This window comes from Pezoporus wallicus, unplaced genomic scaffold (genome assembly GCF_028554395.1).
Source record: "Pezoporus wallicus isolate ANWC-B61680 ecotype Strahan unplaced genomic scaffold, APGP_CSIRO_Pwel_v1 contig_593, whole genome shotgun sequence".
Lineage (NCBI taxonomy): Eukaryota > Metazoa > Chordata > Aves > Psittaciformes > Psittacidae > Pezoporus > Pezoporus wallicus.
Genome location: NW_026642342.1, coordinates 6,961,299 through 6,980,553, shown reverse-complemented (window position 1 = coordinate 6,980,553; position 19,255 = coordinate 6,961,299). Strand labels below are relative to the sequence as shown.

Below are 19,255 nucleotides of genomic sequence, written 5' to 3'. Positions count from 1 at the left end.
GAGATTAATATAGCTAGCTACACTTAAGTACCTGTTTAGAGTTTGTCTGGATTGCCAAAGCAAGAGAAGTGTTTGTAGATCAAGTTATTTCATGATCATAGCAATAATGCTTGTCTCTTGACTGTTGAAGCTGTGTGACCTGTCTGCTGTAGTAGATATGTCAGGGTCTCTCCTGTGTCTCTGCCTATAAATCAAGTTTTGGGGATTGAAGATTGGAGAAATTGAGGTTCTATTGGTTTGAATTTATCTGAGTAGTTGTTCCTTAAAAAATAAATAAAATTGTTTTAGCAGCCATACATAAGTGCCATCTATGAAACAAACTTAGGAGAGGAATGCTATGTATTAGCTTATAGTACGTCTCTGTAAATTTATCTGAATGCAAGTGGGGCAAACAGTGGAAATGTGGTGGAAACCTCTCCTGAAGTTCTTTTAATAAGTCTCAGAATGGCAGCCAGCGCTGATGGAATTAATTTCTGCAGTTGGAGGCAAAACTAAATGTTACTTAGTCCATTTAAAAATGCTGAGTTTAACTCCTGCTTTAAAAGGACAGAGTAAAAGTACGAAATGATCATTTCCTGTAACTGTTGCCTATAATGCGTACATTTTCAGTCTCTATATCAGCCAGTACATTCTAGTTAATGCTTGAGGTTTCAGTAACTTTTTTGTATTTGTAGATGCGTGCTCTAGGGAGAAGGAGCATTGAGATTTAGGTAGTTCCTTGACTATAATAATTGCATTATATTCAGTGTGATCATGCTGCTGTTTTAACGTATTTTTGATACCATGTCCTCACTCCAAATAAACACTTTCGTTAGAACTTCTTGTAGGAAGAGTTGCTGGGAACTTTCCTTCTATTTACCAAGTAGCTATTTATAGGAACTTCCCAGGGCTAAGTCAGCTTAGAACTTTTTTTGGAATTGCATACAATCTTGCAGCAAAAAACTTGTCAGATCTTAGAAAAATTCCATCAATAGATAAAATCTGGCTTATGGTTACCAAAAACTGATTTCTTTTGAAAAAAGCTTGGAAGTTGGGTACTTCCTTAGTGCTGTTGCTATTTCAATTGCATATTCAATACAGAACTTCAAAGTTTAATTTGATTACACAGCACTAGATCAAAACCAGATTCTTCAGCCTTACATGCAGTGATCAAAAAGTCGTGACCTCCCATTGATCGCTTTATTGGTTTCCTGTTCTGATTCACTGGAAACCTTCTGGTCTGAGCACTTGTTGCTAGTTTTAATCTTTGTCACGTTTACAATACAGCAGACATGTCTATGGTAAAACCGATACGCAACATGCATTTAACATCATGTTTCCTTTTGGCTCAAGTGCTTTTTAACTGATAATGTTGAAAAGCCACTCTTTATAAAAACTTAAGTCAGGAACTGTAAGATCACATTCAGAACAATATGAAATAAATAGCAGGACAACAGGAGATGGGCTTTCTTTTACTGCATTACAACTATTTCCTAGATTTTACTTAAGCTTTGACATCCACAGGGATTTTGCAAAGCATTTCATACTACTGTGAGACTGAATATGACTTAAAGAAGCTGGCAGTTAAAAAGAGAGACCAAATATTTAAGTGCTATTAAAAAGCCCAGAAGCCTGAGATGACTCAGTTTGGAAATTTCTTGCACCTCTTTGCTTTTCACTTATGACACATGCTGCAATAGTTTGAACTCTGTCTAGTGATATGTGCAGTGAAGTTCATTTGAGATAAATATTTCACGTTGTATGCCAGTTCTGTTCCTCTGGGTCATTCTTCTAAAAGTACGAGTTTCAAAAACAAAGTAATTATTCCCTTAAACAGTAGTTGATCACATACATGAGCTTGGATTCCAAAGAGTTAATGACGCATGGGGCAGATTCATCTAATGTTGTAGTACCTCATGACTCTTGCTTTCAGTCCTAATATAGATGACAAAAGAAATCTAAAAATCTCAGTCCAGAGACTCTTGAGGTTTTTGTCTTTGAAGTACAGCAACCATTTTGGTACAACCAAAAAAAAAAGCAGTCTAGGTCTGTTCACGTGTATAGTATTGTCATTCACTGCTGTTCCTTCTTTGAGCTGACAAAAAGCCTATCAAACCTGGAGTTTAATACTTGATCTGACTTCTGATCACGTTCTGCTATTGCCTGTTGACTTAAATTTGGGGTTCTGTTTCAAGGTGGTTTGCTGCATTTGCTGTAACAAATGTATAGGTCAGACTGCAACTATATCAGATTGAATTACATTTATGAACTCCAGAAAGATTGAGATAGTGCAGATCAAGAAGTTCAGGCACATAGGAGTGCAGCTTGGCTCTTTCTATGGGATCCTACAGGGATTGGCTAACAACTTCATTTCAAAGGTCATTGCCAGACTCCTTAAAAATCAGCATTTTGTTTATCTGACTGAAACTTCTGCTGAGTGAAAATTTTTAGATAAGGAAATTAATTTCCACATTTAAAGGATATCAAAGACAAAACTATGTCTTAAAATAAATAAGCCTCCATGGTAAATTAAATGTGTAATAGAGATTTATTAACTACTAACCAAAGGAAGCAATTTTGCAAACAGCTTTTGAAATCCTCTCACTGCGTGTTATTTGTAAGCGCGATTAAGACATTTCCTGCTTTCTGAAGTCACAGTATATAATGCACTGGATGTTTTTTTAGAGAAGAGTTTGTTTGCTCTATTTTGCTTAACTAGTCTGATATGATAAATGAGACTCTGATTAGAATCTTGAGTGCTGCCTTACAAACATTGCTTCTGGGTGTGGGGGAAAGGCAAAAGCAAAGACAAATCATAAGGCTATGTAATGGTGACTCCAGTCTACTAAACCCCAAATTTATGTCCAACCTCCACCCTGAACACTTCAGGCTAACTTGAATATTTGTAGTTTAGGTGAACTACAAGGGGAAAAAGTATTTTTATCCTCATTAGTATTGTAGTAAAACTTCCCTGAAATATTTTCCTGAGTTTCTGAATGCACTTTTAAATGTATTCACTTTCTTCCTCATGTCCCTGACTCTGACAACCCACTGGAATGTTTTGAACAACTTTATTTCAACAAAATCTGGCTAACTTGCTGGGATTTTCTGTATTTTGACATGACATTAAATCTTGGAGAAAGGAGCAGTAAAGACAGCAGCATAGTAAAACTTCCTATTTGAAAATATTATTGTCTATTGTATCAATTACAAAATTAGATCTTAAGCTGACTTTAGGAAATCTGAGAAGATTCAAAGTTGTCCTGGAAGAGTTTTAATAATTTAAATTTAAAAAAAAAAAAGACGAACAAAGACAACACTGTGAAACTAATAAATGAGATGTAACCTATTTTCTGAATTTCTCTACTAAGGATATCTCTGACTGTTACAGATCTTTTCCATATCTGCTTCACAATGAAAGGAAAATATGTTCATTGTGATTTCCCCCCCCCCCCTTTTTTTTTTCTTTTTACATATTCCTTACACATCTTTTGAGGTCTACAAAATTTATTCTAATTTAGATTTTAAATCTCTAGAGGTATATATGGCATTGGAGAATCCAAATGGTTTTGGTAAGAGATGTGGGGGTGGCCATCTCTGCAGCTTTTCAGAGAAGGGAAGCCCATACTGTTCCTCTCGGCTATCATCTTTCAGACAGTGAGTCCATGATATTAGGGCCTCCTCCTCTGGAGGGACAACAGTGATCAGGTAACAAGAGCAAGCGGGGTAAATAAGAGTTCCTGGGTTCAGTGTCTGGTTGGTTTGGGCTTCTTGAATAATCGGCTCCAAGAATGACCCTTGTCTGGCATTGCTCATGGCTGTTATTTACAAGATAGTCCTAATTATTAGGACAAGTTAGTCCTAATTTATAGCTATGGCTTTAGAAAAAAAAAAACCTTAACGTTCACTGAAGGGAAACAGGAAATTGACACTGAAATAAAAGCTACAACTTTGAGCTTTGTCTTAATACAATTACAATTATAACACATTTCTCATTTCACAGACCCTTTTCAAATTTCTTGTTAAATTTGCTAGAGAATGCTTCACTGTTTCTAAACAAAAAATGTTGCCATATACAGTATGTGTTGCTGACTTATTTTACACATAATCTTGAGAGCTATACAAATCATCAGGAAGCTCTCAGAAGACTATCCTCTGTCTTTTGCATATGATATGGATAAAATCTCATTCTTGAGGAAAATTAAGAATGTCTTTAATGTTGGTTTTTGGATTAAACATTGATGCAGAATATATGAAACCATACTTAGGCTTTTTTTAAACCTCAGACTTTTCAGAGATCAATAAGCAATGGCTCTGATATAGTTCTGTCGCAATGCATGCATAGCAGTCCCTTTCATATACAGAAGCTAATTCTGCTGGGGAACTTGAGAAACCCCATTTACATTGTAACTGTAGAGCCATTAAACTTGTTAACAATTACATCAGATGATGGATTGCTAATATTAGTTTCTGCAACTGTTCATTTAGCTCATGATGTCTCCATTTGTGCAGTGTTCATGTTGTGATGGTTTCGGTATGAATGTGGCTCACTGTTGAAGTACAATTGTATATTTAAAAATGGGCTTCAGCAAGCTGAAGATATATAAGGAGTCACTTATATTCATGAAAGTGGAAAAAGTAGCATGAAAAGGCCTGCAACCTTAACCTTCATTCTTTTTGTGTGCATGTGCAGAAATGCTTCTGGATGTAATATTTGATAATATATGACTTACTGGACATATTTGCCTGGCTTGATACATTGTCTCCCAGATGACAATGTGTTTTCTATTAATTCAATCTGAGATGCTGCAATTGCTTTTTCTGAGATAAGCATTTTTGCAAAAGAAGTTACTGAGAGCTTTATTTTAAAGAAGTGATGTATTAATATATGCCTTGAACTAGAGTGATCTTGTCACAATGGAGAGGGTCAGCAATAAGTAGCAGTCAGCTGTTAAGTATAATAAGGGAACCCATTAGATGCTGTGGAATTTTTAAGAACTTCAATTAGACTGGTTTTATTCATGTTAAATGTGATTATAATTTAATATATCATAACTGATATTTTTAACTGCTTTGTAATTATATGAATTATAGGACAGTATTTGAAAATGCTTATGACTTGTTTCTCTTAAGCTAAATGTGGTTAAATCATACTTTCAGCAACCTTCTGGTTTTCTTTTGAATCGTGTATGGTTTTTAAGCAGGAAATCTTACTAAGACTTCCTACTGTTACTAAGGTAGAGACAGAGGGAGCTCTGATTTTTTTAGATTCCTCTAAAAGAAGCACTGAGAATTCACCACCTTTATTCTTTAAATAAAAATATAACATCCTGCCTTCTGCCAAAACCAATTTCATTCACCCATACTTGTATCCTATTTTGATCTCACTTGTGTATTGCTTGCTTATCCTAGTGTAAGTAAGTTGAATATTTATTGGTAAGCTTTGTTAAAACTCTTGTTTACTACTTCAGAATTGAGTAAACTTCAAGAATTAGTCAGTGAAGCCTTTTGAAGAGAGCAAAAAGTAACAGTTTGACTTTTTTGCACCACTGAATTCCTTGCTTTAAAAAAAAAAATCACAGGTCGCAACATAAAAATGTCTCCCAGAGCTTCAGTAGAAGTCTCTTTAACAAAGTCTCACTTGGAAATTTGAGTCATGTTCTCTAGTTAAAAAACAAAGGGGCTTAGAAATGTAACTTGCTGGCAACTGATTAGCATGCTTCAAAAGCTGCTGTATGATTTAAAATGGAAGAACTTGTGAATTGTACTAAAACTTCTAAATTTCTCTTTACTGTTTTTCCTTCATGCCTGGCTTGATGAGGCAGTCAGCATCAGGTAAGAAAGTTTATTCTGGGGTTTAAGGATCTGACTGTTAGCCATTTTTGAGCTCTTCTGAATTTGTGAAAGTACACTGTTAACCTTTTAAGAGTATATAAAATTAAAATCTTTTAATATGCTGACCAGTAGAACAGATAGTTTGTCTTTAAAATGCTGAATTCTTTAGATACAAGAAGGTATATAAATTCAAACATTATTATTGTTAAGATTCTGTTCTTGACTCAGGTTGCTTTTGAATTGGTAATGATAAACATTTTGGTCAAATAATCTTATCCTTTTAAAGACCACATGCACATGCTGTAGTGAAAACTGGGTTGAAGCTGCAGTCATATAGACAATATGACCTGAATTTGAGAATTAAAAGCAAACCATGTGGGCTTACCAGACCTAGGTTTTTTTACAGATGTGATCAGATTTGTGATTCTTGCAAAACCAAAGCGGTAAAAACAGCCAGGGTTCATTTGAATGTCACTTTGTGGGGTGACAGATGTCTAGTTCCCTTCACAAAGGGAAAAAGAGGGCAAACCCAAAACTGAGAAGGCTTTAACTGATATTGGCTTTCTGTACAAAAGAGAACAAAAGTGATAGACCCTGGGGTGTAAGTCCATACTGTACTCAACATCGCTGCAAGGAAAAGGGCTGTTTTTTCCTGCAGGTGGAATGATAAGGATACCATAGAACTAGGGTTTGAGGAGGGGAGAAGTTGTGTTTGGATTGGGTCTAACATACTGTGATATGTGTGCTCCCCTCACACCCCCGAGTCCTTAGTCAGATTTCCCATTATCTTGATATCCTTGGCTACATGAACAAGATCTTGGCATAATACTTTACTTCCTACTAAGCTCTTTTTTCCATGTTCAAATAAAACACTGACAGCAAGAATCTCAAGAAGTCCCTCTTAAAAAGATGCCAGATGAACTTCACTGTGAATTGGCAAAATCTAAGGCATACCTACACAATTGGCAGTTAGAGATCAGGAAAGATCTTTTTGAAAGAGTTGTTGCTGAGAGTCCTCAGACATCATTGCTTAGAATGCAGCAGCAGTGAAAACAGACAAGACAATGTTGGACTTCAATAGGAAGTGTATTAGAAACAAAATAAAATGTTTTATAGTGGTACTACAAAACCTTGGATGTAGAGAGTGTAAAAAAGGTCTGTAGGGAAGTTAAAGGGCAACTAAAATGATTAGTCATCTTGAGTACTGCCTGCTCATGACACTAAAAAGGCTTAGGAATTATCTGTTTTAGAGAGCAGGCTGAAGGAGGCATTATGACATAAGAATTGTGACTGCAGAACCGCATTTCAATGCTTGTTCCTGCACTACTAGAATTTGGGAGCAATTCCTGAAACAGGGAGATTAGTTTAAAACAAATAAAGGAATTTCTGGAACTTGCTGTAACAGGAAGCTGTAGAGATAGACAGTAAAAAAAAAAAATTAAATCAGGCATGGACAGGTGGTCTATAAATGGATGCTGAAGCACCTAGGAAGAAATACACTCTCGTGTCTGCTACAACAGTTTCTGGACAAGTGAGGGGCGGCTTGGCAGTATGAAGGGAATGGATTGCAAAAACTGGTCATATTCACATGCTTTCCCTTAAAAACAAAACCACTTGAAAGTCTTGTTGTCACTGTTGGAAACAGAACATTAGGCTGATGGACCATTGCCCTGAGCCAGTAGAACATGTATGTTCCCATCTTTAAAAAAGATACTGCTTTTTCTATTAGAAATGCAGAGGCTCACTTGCTAGGCTGTAAGTTATGTAGAGTACAAAATTTTCATTTTAAGAAACCTCTGGTTTTAGATCCTTACGCTGGTATAAGCCACTGGTATCTAATTGCATTGGAGCACATGCTGTCTAGTAGTTCCAAATGCTTTGAGAAGCCTTACAAAGCCTTTCTGCTGCAACAGAAATTGCAGATTATCAGGCTCCTTCAGAAATGCTCCTGAATAAATATTAGATTGACATGCCCCGGAAGTATCTTCAACACTGAAACTACACAAACTGAAAATAGTGTACAGCTGACCCCAGTCTATTCTGTTGGATCACTTTAATTTCTTGGAGATTAGCTGCTTACATCAATATTCATGTATAAAAACAAAAATTAAGGTGCAAATCAGATTCTACCTTCAATTGAAGAACTTAAATATTTTCAAGATTAAAGTGACAGATTTATAACTGTAAAATAAAAATAACATTCTTTTGAAGACTAGGTTTTGTGATAAATTTGTGTCCTGATATTTAATGTAATTTAGTGCATTTGGATTCAAATGACAGCACTTAGATTTTTAAGAAGTGCAGTGATTTTGGCAGGTACAGAATTGCAGATCATCAGGCTCCTTCAGAAATGCTCCTGAATTTCAGTTTCTCAAACTGAAAATGGCTGTTATTAGAACAGGAACATGCATCCCACTGCCTATGCTTTTCACACATCTCACTGAAATGCAGACTATCTTTTAAGTTGGAAGGGATCCTGGGAGGCCTTTAAATTAGCTGCCTGCTTAAAACAGGATCAGCGCTGAACTTAAAATAGGGATTAGGGCTTTGGCAGTTGGGTGTTGAAACCCACTGAGGATGGAGAGTATACAATCTCTAAACAACCTGTTCCATTTCCTAACTAGCCTTGTAGCAACTCTTTTTCTTTCATATTCAAACACAGTCTTGTATTTTGCATTATGATTAATGTCTCTTCTCCCACCATACAATTCAGTGAAGAACCAGTTCTCTGTTATCTCAAGGTGCTCCTGCCTTAAGATAGGAGTTAAGGAGTTAAAGGCTTCTACCCCTTAACTGTGTTGTTACCTCTCCACTGAATCTACTAATGAATATCTTGTACTGAGGAAGGAGTGAGGTAGCAAGTGCAGAATAGCACAGATGCCAGATAAGAATCGGTTCCCATGCTGTACTGGCTATGCCCTTGTCAATACAGCCTAGTATGCAGTTATTTTTCCTCCCTGCTCAGGGACACTGCTGATTTGTGTTTAGCTTTGTGTGTCAGGACCTCTTCAGCAGTGTTACTTTCTAGCCTGTCTGTCCCCATAATACAGACAAATTCTATGCTACAGTGTTTGTGCTCCTGGCTGAGTGTTTTTTAAGTAGTACTGGAAGTTAATATGACCACCAGTAGACTTGTCGGACATATTCTCTACAGTACATTCATGTTTTTCTCTAGCAGTCTGGCTCACCTTGATTCTGAGGAGTGCTTGAGAAAAAGGGCAGGCAAGTGTGAAGCTGCAGGTCAAAAGAAGTGTTCCTGGAAGGTCACAGACTGTGCATCCTTTCATTAGAATAACAAAAGATAGCAACACACTGTTTTCCCAGACTCACTTTAAGAATTGGCAAAGACTGTCTATTCATGATTGTTTCACCAACATCATTTTCCACAGACTCTCATTTGGTGTTTGGAAAGGCTACTACCTAAAACCATGAAGCTATGATTTTGTTATGTTACGTAAACACACTCATCTAAAGGTATTGTGTTGAAGACTTCAGGAAAACAGTTGAGGTCATTGGCTTGGCTTTCTGAAGGTTCAAAACAACTAACATTGACTATCAGCTTTATAATTGCAGGTGAAGCAGTGGCTTAACTATGCATACCTAAAAATGTATAATTTCTCACTCTAATTGAAATTTGTAGTTGTTTGTATGGTGGGGCTTTTTTTCTGTGGTGAGGGTGGAGAGAAATTGTTGGGTTTGGTTTTGTTTTTCTGTGGCTTCTTTCCTTAGTGACTAAAATTGATAGCTGTTTTGGAAACTTCATGTGGCAGCTAATCTGATCATATTGCAGGATATTTTGAGGGATAGTATTTCTAACTGACACAAGAATCTCTGTTTTAGGCTTTCTGTATCTAGGTTTGTAAACTCGTAAAAATCTATTCCAGAGACATGTTACTGTCCAGGGTCTAGTATTTGGTAAAAGCTGATTTTGCTTACATCATGTATTATGCTGTGTAGGTGTGGAACTTTGTTTTGCTTGCCTTTACACAGCAAGGCTGTCATGAAACAACTACAGCCTATGTGTATGTGAAGAAAATGCAGAAAACTAACATTAGTACATGTAGTTACCACCAAGGTTTAGATTTACAGCATGTACCCATATTCCTAACAGGAATGTTTTGATATAGATTAAAAGCTGGAGCTTTTATATGCTGTTAATATCTGATTTGATGGCTTCTAACATGATGATGACTTTTGATCTTTTTTCAACTCCTTTTTATTCTCATCCTTTGCACAAGCCCATGGTAAGTACAGAGATTCCTTCTTCCCTGAATGGACAGGTAAAATCTTCTGTTGGTGTCAATAGCAAGGACCTACATGCACTTTTATTAAATTTAATATTGCTTCAGACTTCTGAAACTACTAATAGGTTTATGTGAAGAAGCTCTTCAGGCTTTACTTCTTTTCCAGGTCTTTCTCATTGTGAAAAGTCACTTACAAAATAGCATTTGGTGCATCGTCCTTTTTAAGCTTCCAGAGTGATATTAGGAAGTTGCTATAATGCATTTTTAATGTTTTTCCGCATCCTTGGAATTTTTAGCTTAATACTCTTAAATTGTCAGACTGACCATGATGTAGTTGCTACTAAAAACTAGCAAAACTGACAATTATTCTAAAAAGAAAAAAAAAAACCAAAAAGAAAACAAACCCATGCCTCAGGATTACTTCAGTGAGCAGTTATTTTCCCTAAATTAACAGGGACTTGTCAGATTTCAGAGCTTTAGGTTTTACTTTTGAATAGCTTGAATGCATGGTTGTAACAGTTTATCATTTTGCAGTATGCTTTGAGTTAAAGTGTTATCATATCTGTCATGGTCTGAAAATCATTTTTGTCTTGTTTGATGTTTTCTTAAAACAGGAACTACAATCTATTTATGCTGTACAAAGAGAAGTTTCATGCTTCTTGATTTGAAAGCTTATTTGGTCTGATCTAGATAATGAAAAGACACTAAATCTTGCAGTGTGGGGAGAACTAAGCATATTCTCTGGGTTTGGGTTTCTTTCTTATGGCTATGTGGAAGTGGTGATATACGCTTGGGACCCTGCTCTTTGGGACTGGGGGAGGACTTTTCTCAAATGAGATGTTAGGTGATAAGGAGGGAAAAAAAATGGATCTGGAAAAGTAGGATGTCAGAACAAATAGGTCACTCTATAAAACTAACTATAAACCATCCTTGTGGGGATATTAAAGATGCAGTAAATAGCCCAGAAGAATGTATCATTAGTGATTCTAGGTACCTTGATTATTAAACCTTAAAACTGAAATGCTCCAGGAGTGGTAGGAGAATTTTGGAAAATTCCAAGTACTATTTAAGACATTCTTTCAAGGTCTGTCCTTGGGCAGCCAGAAGTAAGAAATCACTTTAATCTCATCCCAGATGAGTTTCAGATGTGCTACTTGTAGAATTTGATCCAGTAAGACATCAATAATATATTTTCTAGAAATGCATTTTGGGTTATTTTTTTTGTTTTGGGTTTTGTTTTGGGGGTGGGTGTTTGGGGGTTCTGAAGGGTTTTTTTGTTACTACTGAACTCTTCAACTCTGATTAACTGTTAACTTCTGCTTTTTCTAACAGATCAAATGTCTCAAAGGCCAGAGAGACTTCTCAGACCAACCCACTTTTGATGGGATTCACATTGTCAGCCATTTCACAGGAGATGATGAATCATTTCATTCTTCTGATGAAGATTTTATAACTAACTCCATACAGGAGAGTGGGGTGAACTTTCATCTACATAGGAGGACTGGTCAGATGGCTTTGGATCACACAGTTGTAGACAGCAGCGACAGTGATACTGAGGAAAGTGCTCTTCAGGCTAAGAACTCCGACAAGATGGTTTCCAAGCAGAGAAGAATGGAATCTTACTCTACTACCGTGTGATTATCACTGTGACTAGCATTGAAGACCCTCATATTTCTTTTAAGGGTGAAATTGTCAGAAAAACTAGCTGCTGGATAGCTTCAGTTAAGTAACCATTGGATCTGGTCTGGCCTGTGATAAATATATACATGTACTGTCTATCTGCCTTCTCTCTTTGCCAAATCTTGCTAATGATACACCATTGCCATAAAACAGGCTGGGAAGAAGTTGATGGATGACAGTTCTGACAGTATTACTGAATGTTCCTTGGTTTAGAAACTGCAAATATATCATTTCTTTAATGTGTGAGAACCATTTTTGCTGTTCACAAACAGGAATTATTATCCTCAAAAGAAATTGCTCTTGTGCAATATTTTATGCTCTGAACAAACGTGTATGTTTTACATGGTTATCCGTTTGTGATCAAGATGGACCCCAGTAAACCATCTGATCATGACACATTATCTATATATATATTAAGCTTCTCAATTACTTTTGTTTTTACTGAAGTTATTGGATGCCCACAGAAGGCTTGAAAGAGGAGCCTTTATCTGTACTAGTTCATATATGCAAATAATGGTCACTAATGTCATAAAGGTGTTTTTCACCATTTTCACTTAAATCTATGTGCATCTGCTTTTGATGTTGCTAAATGATACCTGGTCTGAATATATTAATTACAATAATGTTTATTTTGTACATATTTATATATCTACACTGAGCTGAAAATGTATATTACAGCATTTTATATGAGGAATGTAAATGTTGCAATATTACTGTCTGGTATTCTAACAGGAAATGAATTCTGTATATACACACACTAGAAAATAATTACTAAATAAAGGCAAAACACTAACTTTAAGTTTCAGCCTAGCTACACTAACAGGTTCATGTCAGAAATGCTTGTTCAAAACACTGTTGACTGAAATCTTTTACCTTCATATATATGTAATGAAAATAAATTTTTCATGATTTAACAAGGTTGCAGCATTTACTGTTTAGTCAATTCTAAGCTACAGCCCTTGGTTACAGCATAGTTACTTGCTGGCTCTAGATTAGAGTGGTAGTTCAAATAAGGTGAAAAATTATCTGTGTCTTAGAGTTAGTTCTAATTAAGTGCAATACAAATATGCATGTTCAGTTGTCTTAAAGTTTTATATTACAGAGCTGTCTCAGAAATAAGCTATTGGTCCTGTCACCAAATAGCTGCAATTCACCCAAGCAGTTAAGAGATGTGACGAGCATCTTGCCTTCACGCTTTCCTGAAAATTGAGATCCAGTAAAATGGTCCTAGCTTCTTGAACAGAACAGGATATTTTACTATTGTCATATGAACACTCACTTGCCCTCTCAGACACATTCCAGTCGAGAATAACCTTAGTAGCAGCTAATTATTGCTAGCTTATGTAATTAAACAATCCTTATGCCTTCATCTCTGGCAATGTTTGCAACTATTCTATTAATTAAGAAACAGTAGGTACTGCTAGCACATATGTTAATTGTCTTGCAAGCCAGGAGGAGCAGTGTAGTTGATTAAAATTGCCAAAGCATGGAAGCATACTGCTGAATGCAGCTGTTAGTCCTGTTAGTACTTTCTTTCTGAGGACACATTCAAAATAGAACAGCGTAACTGAGGAGATAACAAATGTTTAAAGAATGATAGAGAAGGCTGCATGGAAGAAGTGCATTCTGTGCATCTCAACAGTATTATCTGACCTAGGTGCAATATAATTTAAATCTTCAAGTGGATGACTAATTCCAATTTAGTGATTTCTGCAGCTCCTAATATGCTTCAGTATTTCTGCAAAATTTCCCCACATCCTACCAATGAATATGTAGTTCCCAGTATAACCTGTGGAAACGGCCGTCTCTGAGGTGCTTTAGCTGTCTGCTTCTGATCCCTCTTGGAAATTTCATGTATGCAAAACCATATCAGGAGCGCCTTTGTTCACTAACAGTTGGTTTTTTTTCCTTCCAATGAATATCTGGTAGTTTATGTTTGCACCTGGATAATTGTTGCCCAGAAGGCTAGATGACAGATGCATTGTTGCCTGTCATCAATACCAGCTGCAAGTCTCTCTGAAAGGTAATGTTCTATAATATGTGACAGGCACAAAATTCAGTTGGACAACCATAAAAATTCTATGTGTTTGAACAGTGAAGTGTTATGATTTTGCAATAACTGCCTTACTGCTCAAGTGATAGCAAATGAGATTAGTTGGCAAGGGTTATTTCCTGAACTTGTGTGGTTCTAAAGTTTACTAATAGAATAAATACTGATACTGAATGACAGCATAAATAAAAACATCATGGGAAAAGCAAAAGTCCTTATCCAACTAACTGCATTTCTTTTAGTGATGGTGAATCACTGGGCATGCTGCAGCTTCAGAAGACTTAGTTATGCAGAGTATCCTAGGAAGACAACCCATGGGAAGCTGTTCAGAATCACCCTGCTTTTTCTGCAACTCTTTTGCCAAAAAATTACACTAATCTCTTTGCTTACATGTACTGCAATTTGAATGTGCACCAGAATAATGTCATCAACAGCACAGATAAAATATTAATGTGTCAATAAAAAAAGCATGCTAATTACCATGATCTTGCTTGCATGAACTTCTAACAATGCCTTTCCCTTCGATTTGCTTTTACATGCATCCCGTAAGAACTCAATGTGAATGCTAAAAGCATAAGGTAAAAAAAAGCATGTAATCATAAAAACTTCAGATTCTTGACAACACAAGTGCTGCAGCTGAGAACAAGTGAAACAGGGAAGGAGGATGCCCTACTATATACAGAGTTCTCATGTAAATTATGCTTTCATAAGCGGTAGTGAAAATGGTTCTGCTTTCCAATCTGATAATCCAATGTCACCACTAGGTAGAGAAGCCTCATTTTGTTATTTTGGGGGCTAAAGGAGTGAATATTTTAGATCCTAATAGCATTTATGATTAGACACCTTTTTACTTAAGTAATTTCATTTCACATGTTAGAAGTTTGTAACATTTGTGAAAAATTTGGAACATGATTGTTTGGGAGAAAGCACACCTGTGAAGTCAAGAAGCATGTATTATTACACAGCTCAACAGCTATGAAAGCGATTAAAAGAATCATCCACATAGGGGATTGCATAAATCAAACAAAAACACTTTTTAAATCTTGTATTATTGAACTTAACCTGTATTCAGCCCTTTTGTGGAACCACAGCACAGAAAAAATTACATGTTTCTCTGCGATTTTAATGTAGTCACTGTTCTATATCAGAGACTATGCCACTGCTTAGTGAAATTTGATGCTCGTACACCATTTGTATTTCAAGCTAGAATGACCTAAAGACACGTTAGCATAAAAATATCCACATTTTCGGCTGGATGTGGTGCCAATTCTGTTACCTGTAGAGGCTCCAAACAATGTAACTGTTTCCAGGAGAAGGTAGAAGATAATGCAGATCCCCTAGGAAAGCCGTTAGGCTAGTCCTGGAGACTAAAAGCAACAACCACCACCACCATCTATAAAATAGGAGATACTACAATATAAGTGGAAATTACAGTGTTATGTTTAATTGTGCAATAGCTACACCAGCTATGTGTATTGAAAGGAAGAGGAAAGCTATGTATTACCTGGAATTAAGTAAATTCATAACTGTTCTGTGAAATATTTTTAGTAGTATAATTGCACCATTATATCTTTTGTAGTTCTCTGATGGTTTTGGTTGATTGGGGAGGGTGGATTTTTTTTTACAAACTAGCTCAAGACTTAAGAAAAATCAGTGAAATACAGTGACACAGTAGTCTGTAGAAGCGGAGATTCGGAATGGTGAAATTAAAAGCACACAGTAAATTGACTTTCAACATAGCATCTATGTCGCATGAAGTTCCAGCTTTAGTGGGGAGAAAACATGTTAATATATGCTTACCCAGCTCACGTTCCCTATTAGTACGTGAAAAATCCAACGCTTGGTGAACTCTGCTTCACAATGATAGGAAGAGCCAACATCGAAGGATCAAAAAGCAACGTCGCTCTGAATGCTTGGCTGCCGCAAGACAGTTATCCTTGTGGTAACTTTTCTGACACCTCCTGCTTAAAACCCAAAAAGCCAGAACGATTGTGAGGCCCTGCTTTCATGGTCTGTATTTGTACTGAAAATCAAGATCTAGCGAGCTTTTGCCCTTCTGCTCCGCGGGAGGTTTCCGTCCTCCCTGAGCTTGCCTTAAGCACCCTTCTTTCCAACCAGATTTGCATATCCCACATGCCCTTGGTCATCGTGCTTGTAGCAAGTGTGGTTAAAGCCCTTCCCAAATCTTCGCTCACAAAGCCAAGCCATCAATCAATCAATCATATGCTTACCTATGCGTACGTGAATACTGATTGACTAAGATCCAAGATAACACGAGCTTAACACCCTCCCTTCCCAGAAAGAAATACCTCATTTCACAATTATGAAAAACAAAAGCAATGTGGCATACTCTCAGGAATGTGTACTGTTGCATAAGTGAATGAAATTTCTAGCATCCCAATATGAGAATTAAAATTCCCAGGACTATTTTGCATAGTCTACATTCTGTAACCGATTGATTCGGCTTTCTTTTATTCATAATGGAGGGAAGTTCTGGGTCAGCTCCTTCCCCAGGCTGGAATCCCTCTTTTCATTCCAGCCTCCAACACCATTTTCCCTCTCCAGTTCATGCTCACAGTGATCATTGCTTTTCTGATCTGCTCTGACAGCAGCAGAAGTTACTTTGTTTACCCCAGCAATAAAATAAATTAAAAAAAAAAAGGCTATCAAAATCACTGATTAATGCCTCACATATTTACATCACATGTTTGTGCCGCAAGGAGAAATATAAAGAAAGTAGCGATATGGTGCTGGAGGTGGTGGTGTGGGGAGAATTGTGAATTGCTCCTCTTCTATGTACCAAGCAGTTAACCTGTGAAATCCTGTTCTTCAGATCCTTCCTCCTGAAGTGTCTCATCACTCCTGAGCATGAAGATCTCATCTGCATCACACCACCTTTGGTGCCTTATCTGATGTCTTAGCTCTAATGGTAACATCAGGCAGATGCTGTGAACAGTGAAGTAAATTACATTGAGGAACTCTGCAGTGTTAAGCATGACTGTAACATAATTTCACCCTGCCTTAGACTCTTATTTCTTCCCCTCTTTTGTCACTACGGGGCAATGATCATGTACTTACCATTGCCTTCAACTGTATCTTACCAAATGTTTAACTTTTAATATTATGCTTGCTTTGGGGGATGCATTAGAGCAGCTTTGTCAAAACCCCACCACCTACACTTCACATGAATTACATCCTTCCATCAACTCAGGACATTGGGGTACAGAATACTTGGTACTGTCACACAGCTCTTACAATGTCTCATGATGATACAAGAACACTTTAAAGGTTACTTTACAAATAGTAAGCTTTAAGGTTTAACCTTTAGGTTTAACCTAAATAATCAACCAAGAACAAGAGCTTAGTCTCTTCACCAATGTTCAGCGTGCTGTTACAAGAGGTAGCAAGCTCCCCTCAGGGGTGGAAAGAGCCCTGGGATAATGGCCAAGGCGTGGAAATTGCCTTCAGGCCTTACCTATGGACTGCAGCAGCTGCAGCACTTCTCTTTCAGTCCCTTCCTCTGCAGAGATAGCAACCCACTGATATTTCTGGGATGCAAGATAAAATGCAGGAGGGGCAATAAAAAGGCTGGAAATCCATGAGATGTGAGAATATCGTAAGTTGCAGCATCAGCCAGGGTCAGCAAAGCCCCAGAACCTGGGTGCAGCTCCCAGTGCCAAGTGCTGGGCAGAGCAGCAGCAAGGGGAGGCAAAGGGTCCCCTCAGCACTCCCCTCAGGGATCCCCTTAAGGACTCTCCTCAGCGCTCCCCTCAATGCTCCCCTTCAGGGCTCCTCTTAAGGACTCTCCTCAGGACTCCCCTCAGTGCCCCCCTCAAGGACACCACTCAGGACTCTCCTCAAGGACTCCGCTCAGGACTCCCCTCACGGCTCCATCTCAGGACTCCCCTCAGTGCCCCCCTCAAGGACACCACTCAGGACTCTCCTCGAGGATTCCGCTCAGGACTCCCCTCACGGCTCCATCTCAGGACTCCCCTCAGTGCCCCCCTCAAGGACACCACTCAGGACTCTCCTCGAGGATTCCGCTCAGGACTCCCCTCAGTGCCCCCCTCAAGGACACCACTCAGGACTCTCCTCGAGGACTCCGCTCAGGACTCCCCTCACGGCTCCATCTCAGGACTCCCCTCAGTGCCCCCCTCAAGGACACCACTCAGGACTCTCCTCGAGGACTCCGCTCAGGACTCCCCTCACGGCTCCATCTCAGGACTCCCCTCAGTGCCCCCCTCAAGGACACCACTCAGGACTCTCCTCGAGGACTCCGCTCAGGACTCCCCTCACAGCTCCATCTCAGGACTCCCCTCAGTGCTCCCCCGCAGGGCTCCCCTCAGGGCTCCATCTAAAGACTCCCCTCAGGGCTCCCCCTAAGGGCTCCCCTCAAGGACGTCCCCTTAAGAGCTCCCCTCAAGGCTCCCCTCAAGACTCCTTTCAGGGCTCCACCTTAGGACTCCCCTCAGGGCTCCCCTCAGAGCTGCCCTTAAGGACTCCTCACAAGCAGCCTCCTCAGGACTCCCCTCAGGACTCCCTCTCAGGGCTACACCTCAGGGCTCCCCTCAGGACTCCCCTCAGGGCTCCCCTCAGGACTCCTTTAAGCAGTCCGCCCCAGGGCTCCCCTCAGGACTCCCCTTGAGGACTCCTCACAAGCACTCTCCTCAGGACTCCCCTCAGGGCTCCCTCTCACGGCTACACCTCAGGGCTCCCCTTCAGAGCTCCCTTTAAGGGCTTCCCTCAAGGACTCCCCTCAGGACTCCTCTCAGGGCTCCCCTTAAGGGCTGCCCCCACCCAGGGCTCCCCTCAGAGGGCTGAGGGAGCAGGGGTCGTTTTCCGCCTCTCCCGGCCTCAAGCGCCCGCCGCAGGCGGAAGGTGTTATGTGAGGGAGCGAGCGGTAACGGCGGCCTATGCCTGCACCCGGCACCTCCCGGCACCGATCCCGGCCGCGGCCGCAGACTGTTCTGGCAGCCTTCAGGGCTAGAATTGAAGCTGGTACGAAGCCGGCAGCCCCGGCTCACCCTCGGCACAGGTCAGCTTTCCCTGTCCTCATAGGCGGAGTGAAGCAGGTCGTCGGTCCTGACGGACACCTGGTAAGGCGCTAATTGGTTTTGCTAATCGCGAAACAAAGCCATCTTCGTGCGCTTTCTCCTCTAGTCATTGGAGAAAGCCGACGCCGCGGGAGCCGCAGGTTTGTTCCTGGTGTCCGTACAGTGTCAGCCCTTACATGAGAGATTATATGATCATTTAAACACTCGCCTTTCCCTCTGATTTCCTTGGCTTTGCTGAAGGCTTTCACGCAGTTTGGGAAAGCAGTAGGTGAGAAGTAAGGGGCGCGGGATGTGCGGTACCCAGAGGGTGTTCCCTGCTTGGGAACCGCCGTGCTTTGTTTAAACCAAAAGCACCCGCACGAGTTTTGAACTTAGGTGTATGAAGACGAATATGTATTTTCATTCTAAGCAGG

The 19,255-nt window shown here is 39.3% G+C and overlaps 1 protein-coding gene and 1 long non-coding RNA gene across 12 annotated transcripts in view; one reads left to right on the top strand and one right to left on the bottom strand.

Moving 5' to 3' along the window:
* The window catches only part of EVI5 (ecotropic viral integration site 5), a 78,657-nt gene extending 66,002 nt beyond the window's left edge, over positions 1-12,655 (top strand). For 10 of the 11 annotated variants that reach the window (XM_057429185.1, XM_057429184.1, XM_057429192.1 and 7 more), the window contains one exon: positions 11,391-12,655. In XM_057429185.1, coding sequence (XP_057285168.1) covers positions 11,391-11,696 — 306 coding nt within the window. In that variant the 3' untranslated portion in view covers positions 11,697-12,655. Of the gene's footprint in view, positions 1-5,804; positions 6,426-11,390 lie in introns of those variants that run through there. The other variant, XM_057429190.1, reaches the window with a different exon arrangement.
* On the bottom strand, positions 1,782-17,431 carry LOC130609850 (uncharacterized). Its single transcript, XR_008974889.1, has 4 exons — positions 17,264-17,431; positions 16,601-16,734; positions 15,065-15,181; positions 1,782-1,914 (listed from the first exon to the last, which is right to left on the bottom strand). It is a non-coding gene; the product is annotated as an uncharacterized LOC130609850 (long non-coding RNA).
* Between the last annotated feature and the right edge of the window lie 1,824 nt (positions 17,432-19,255).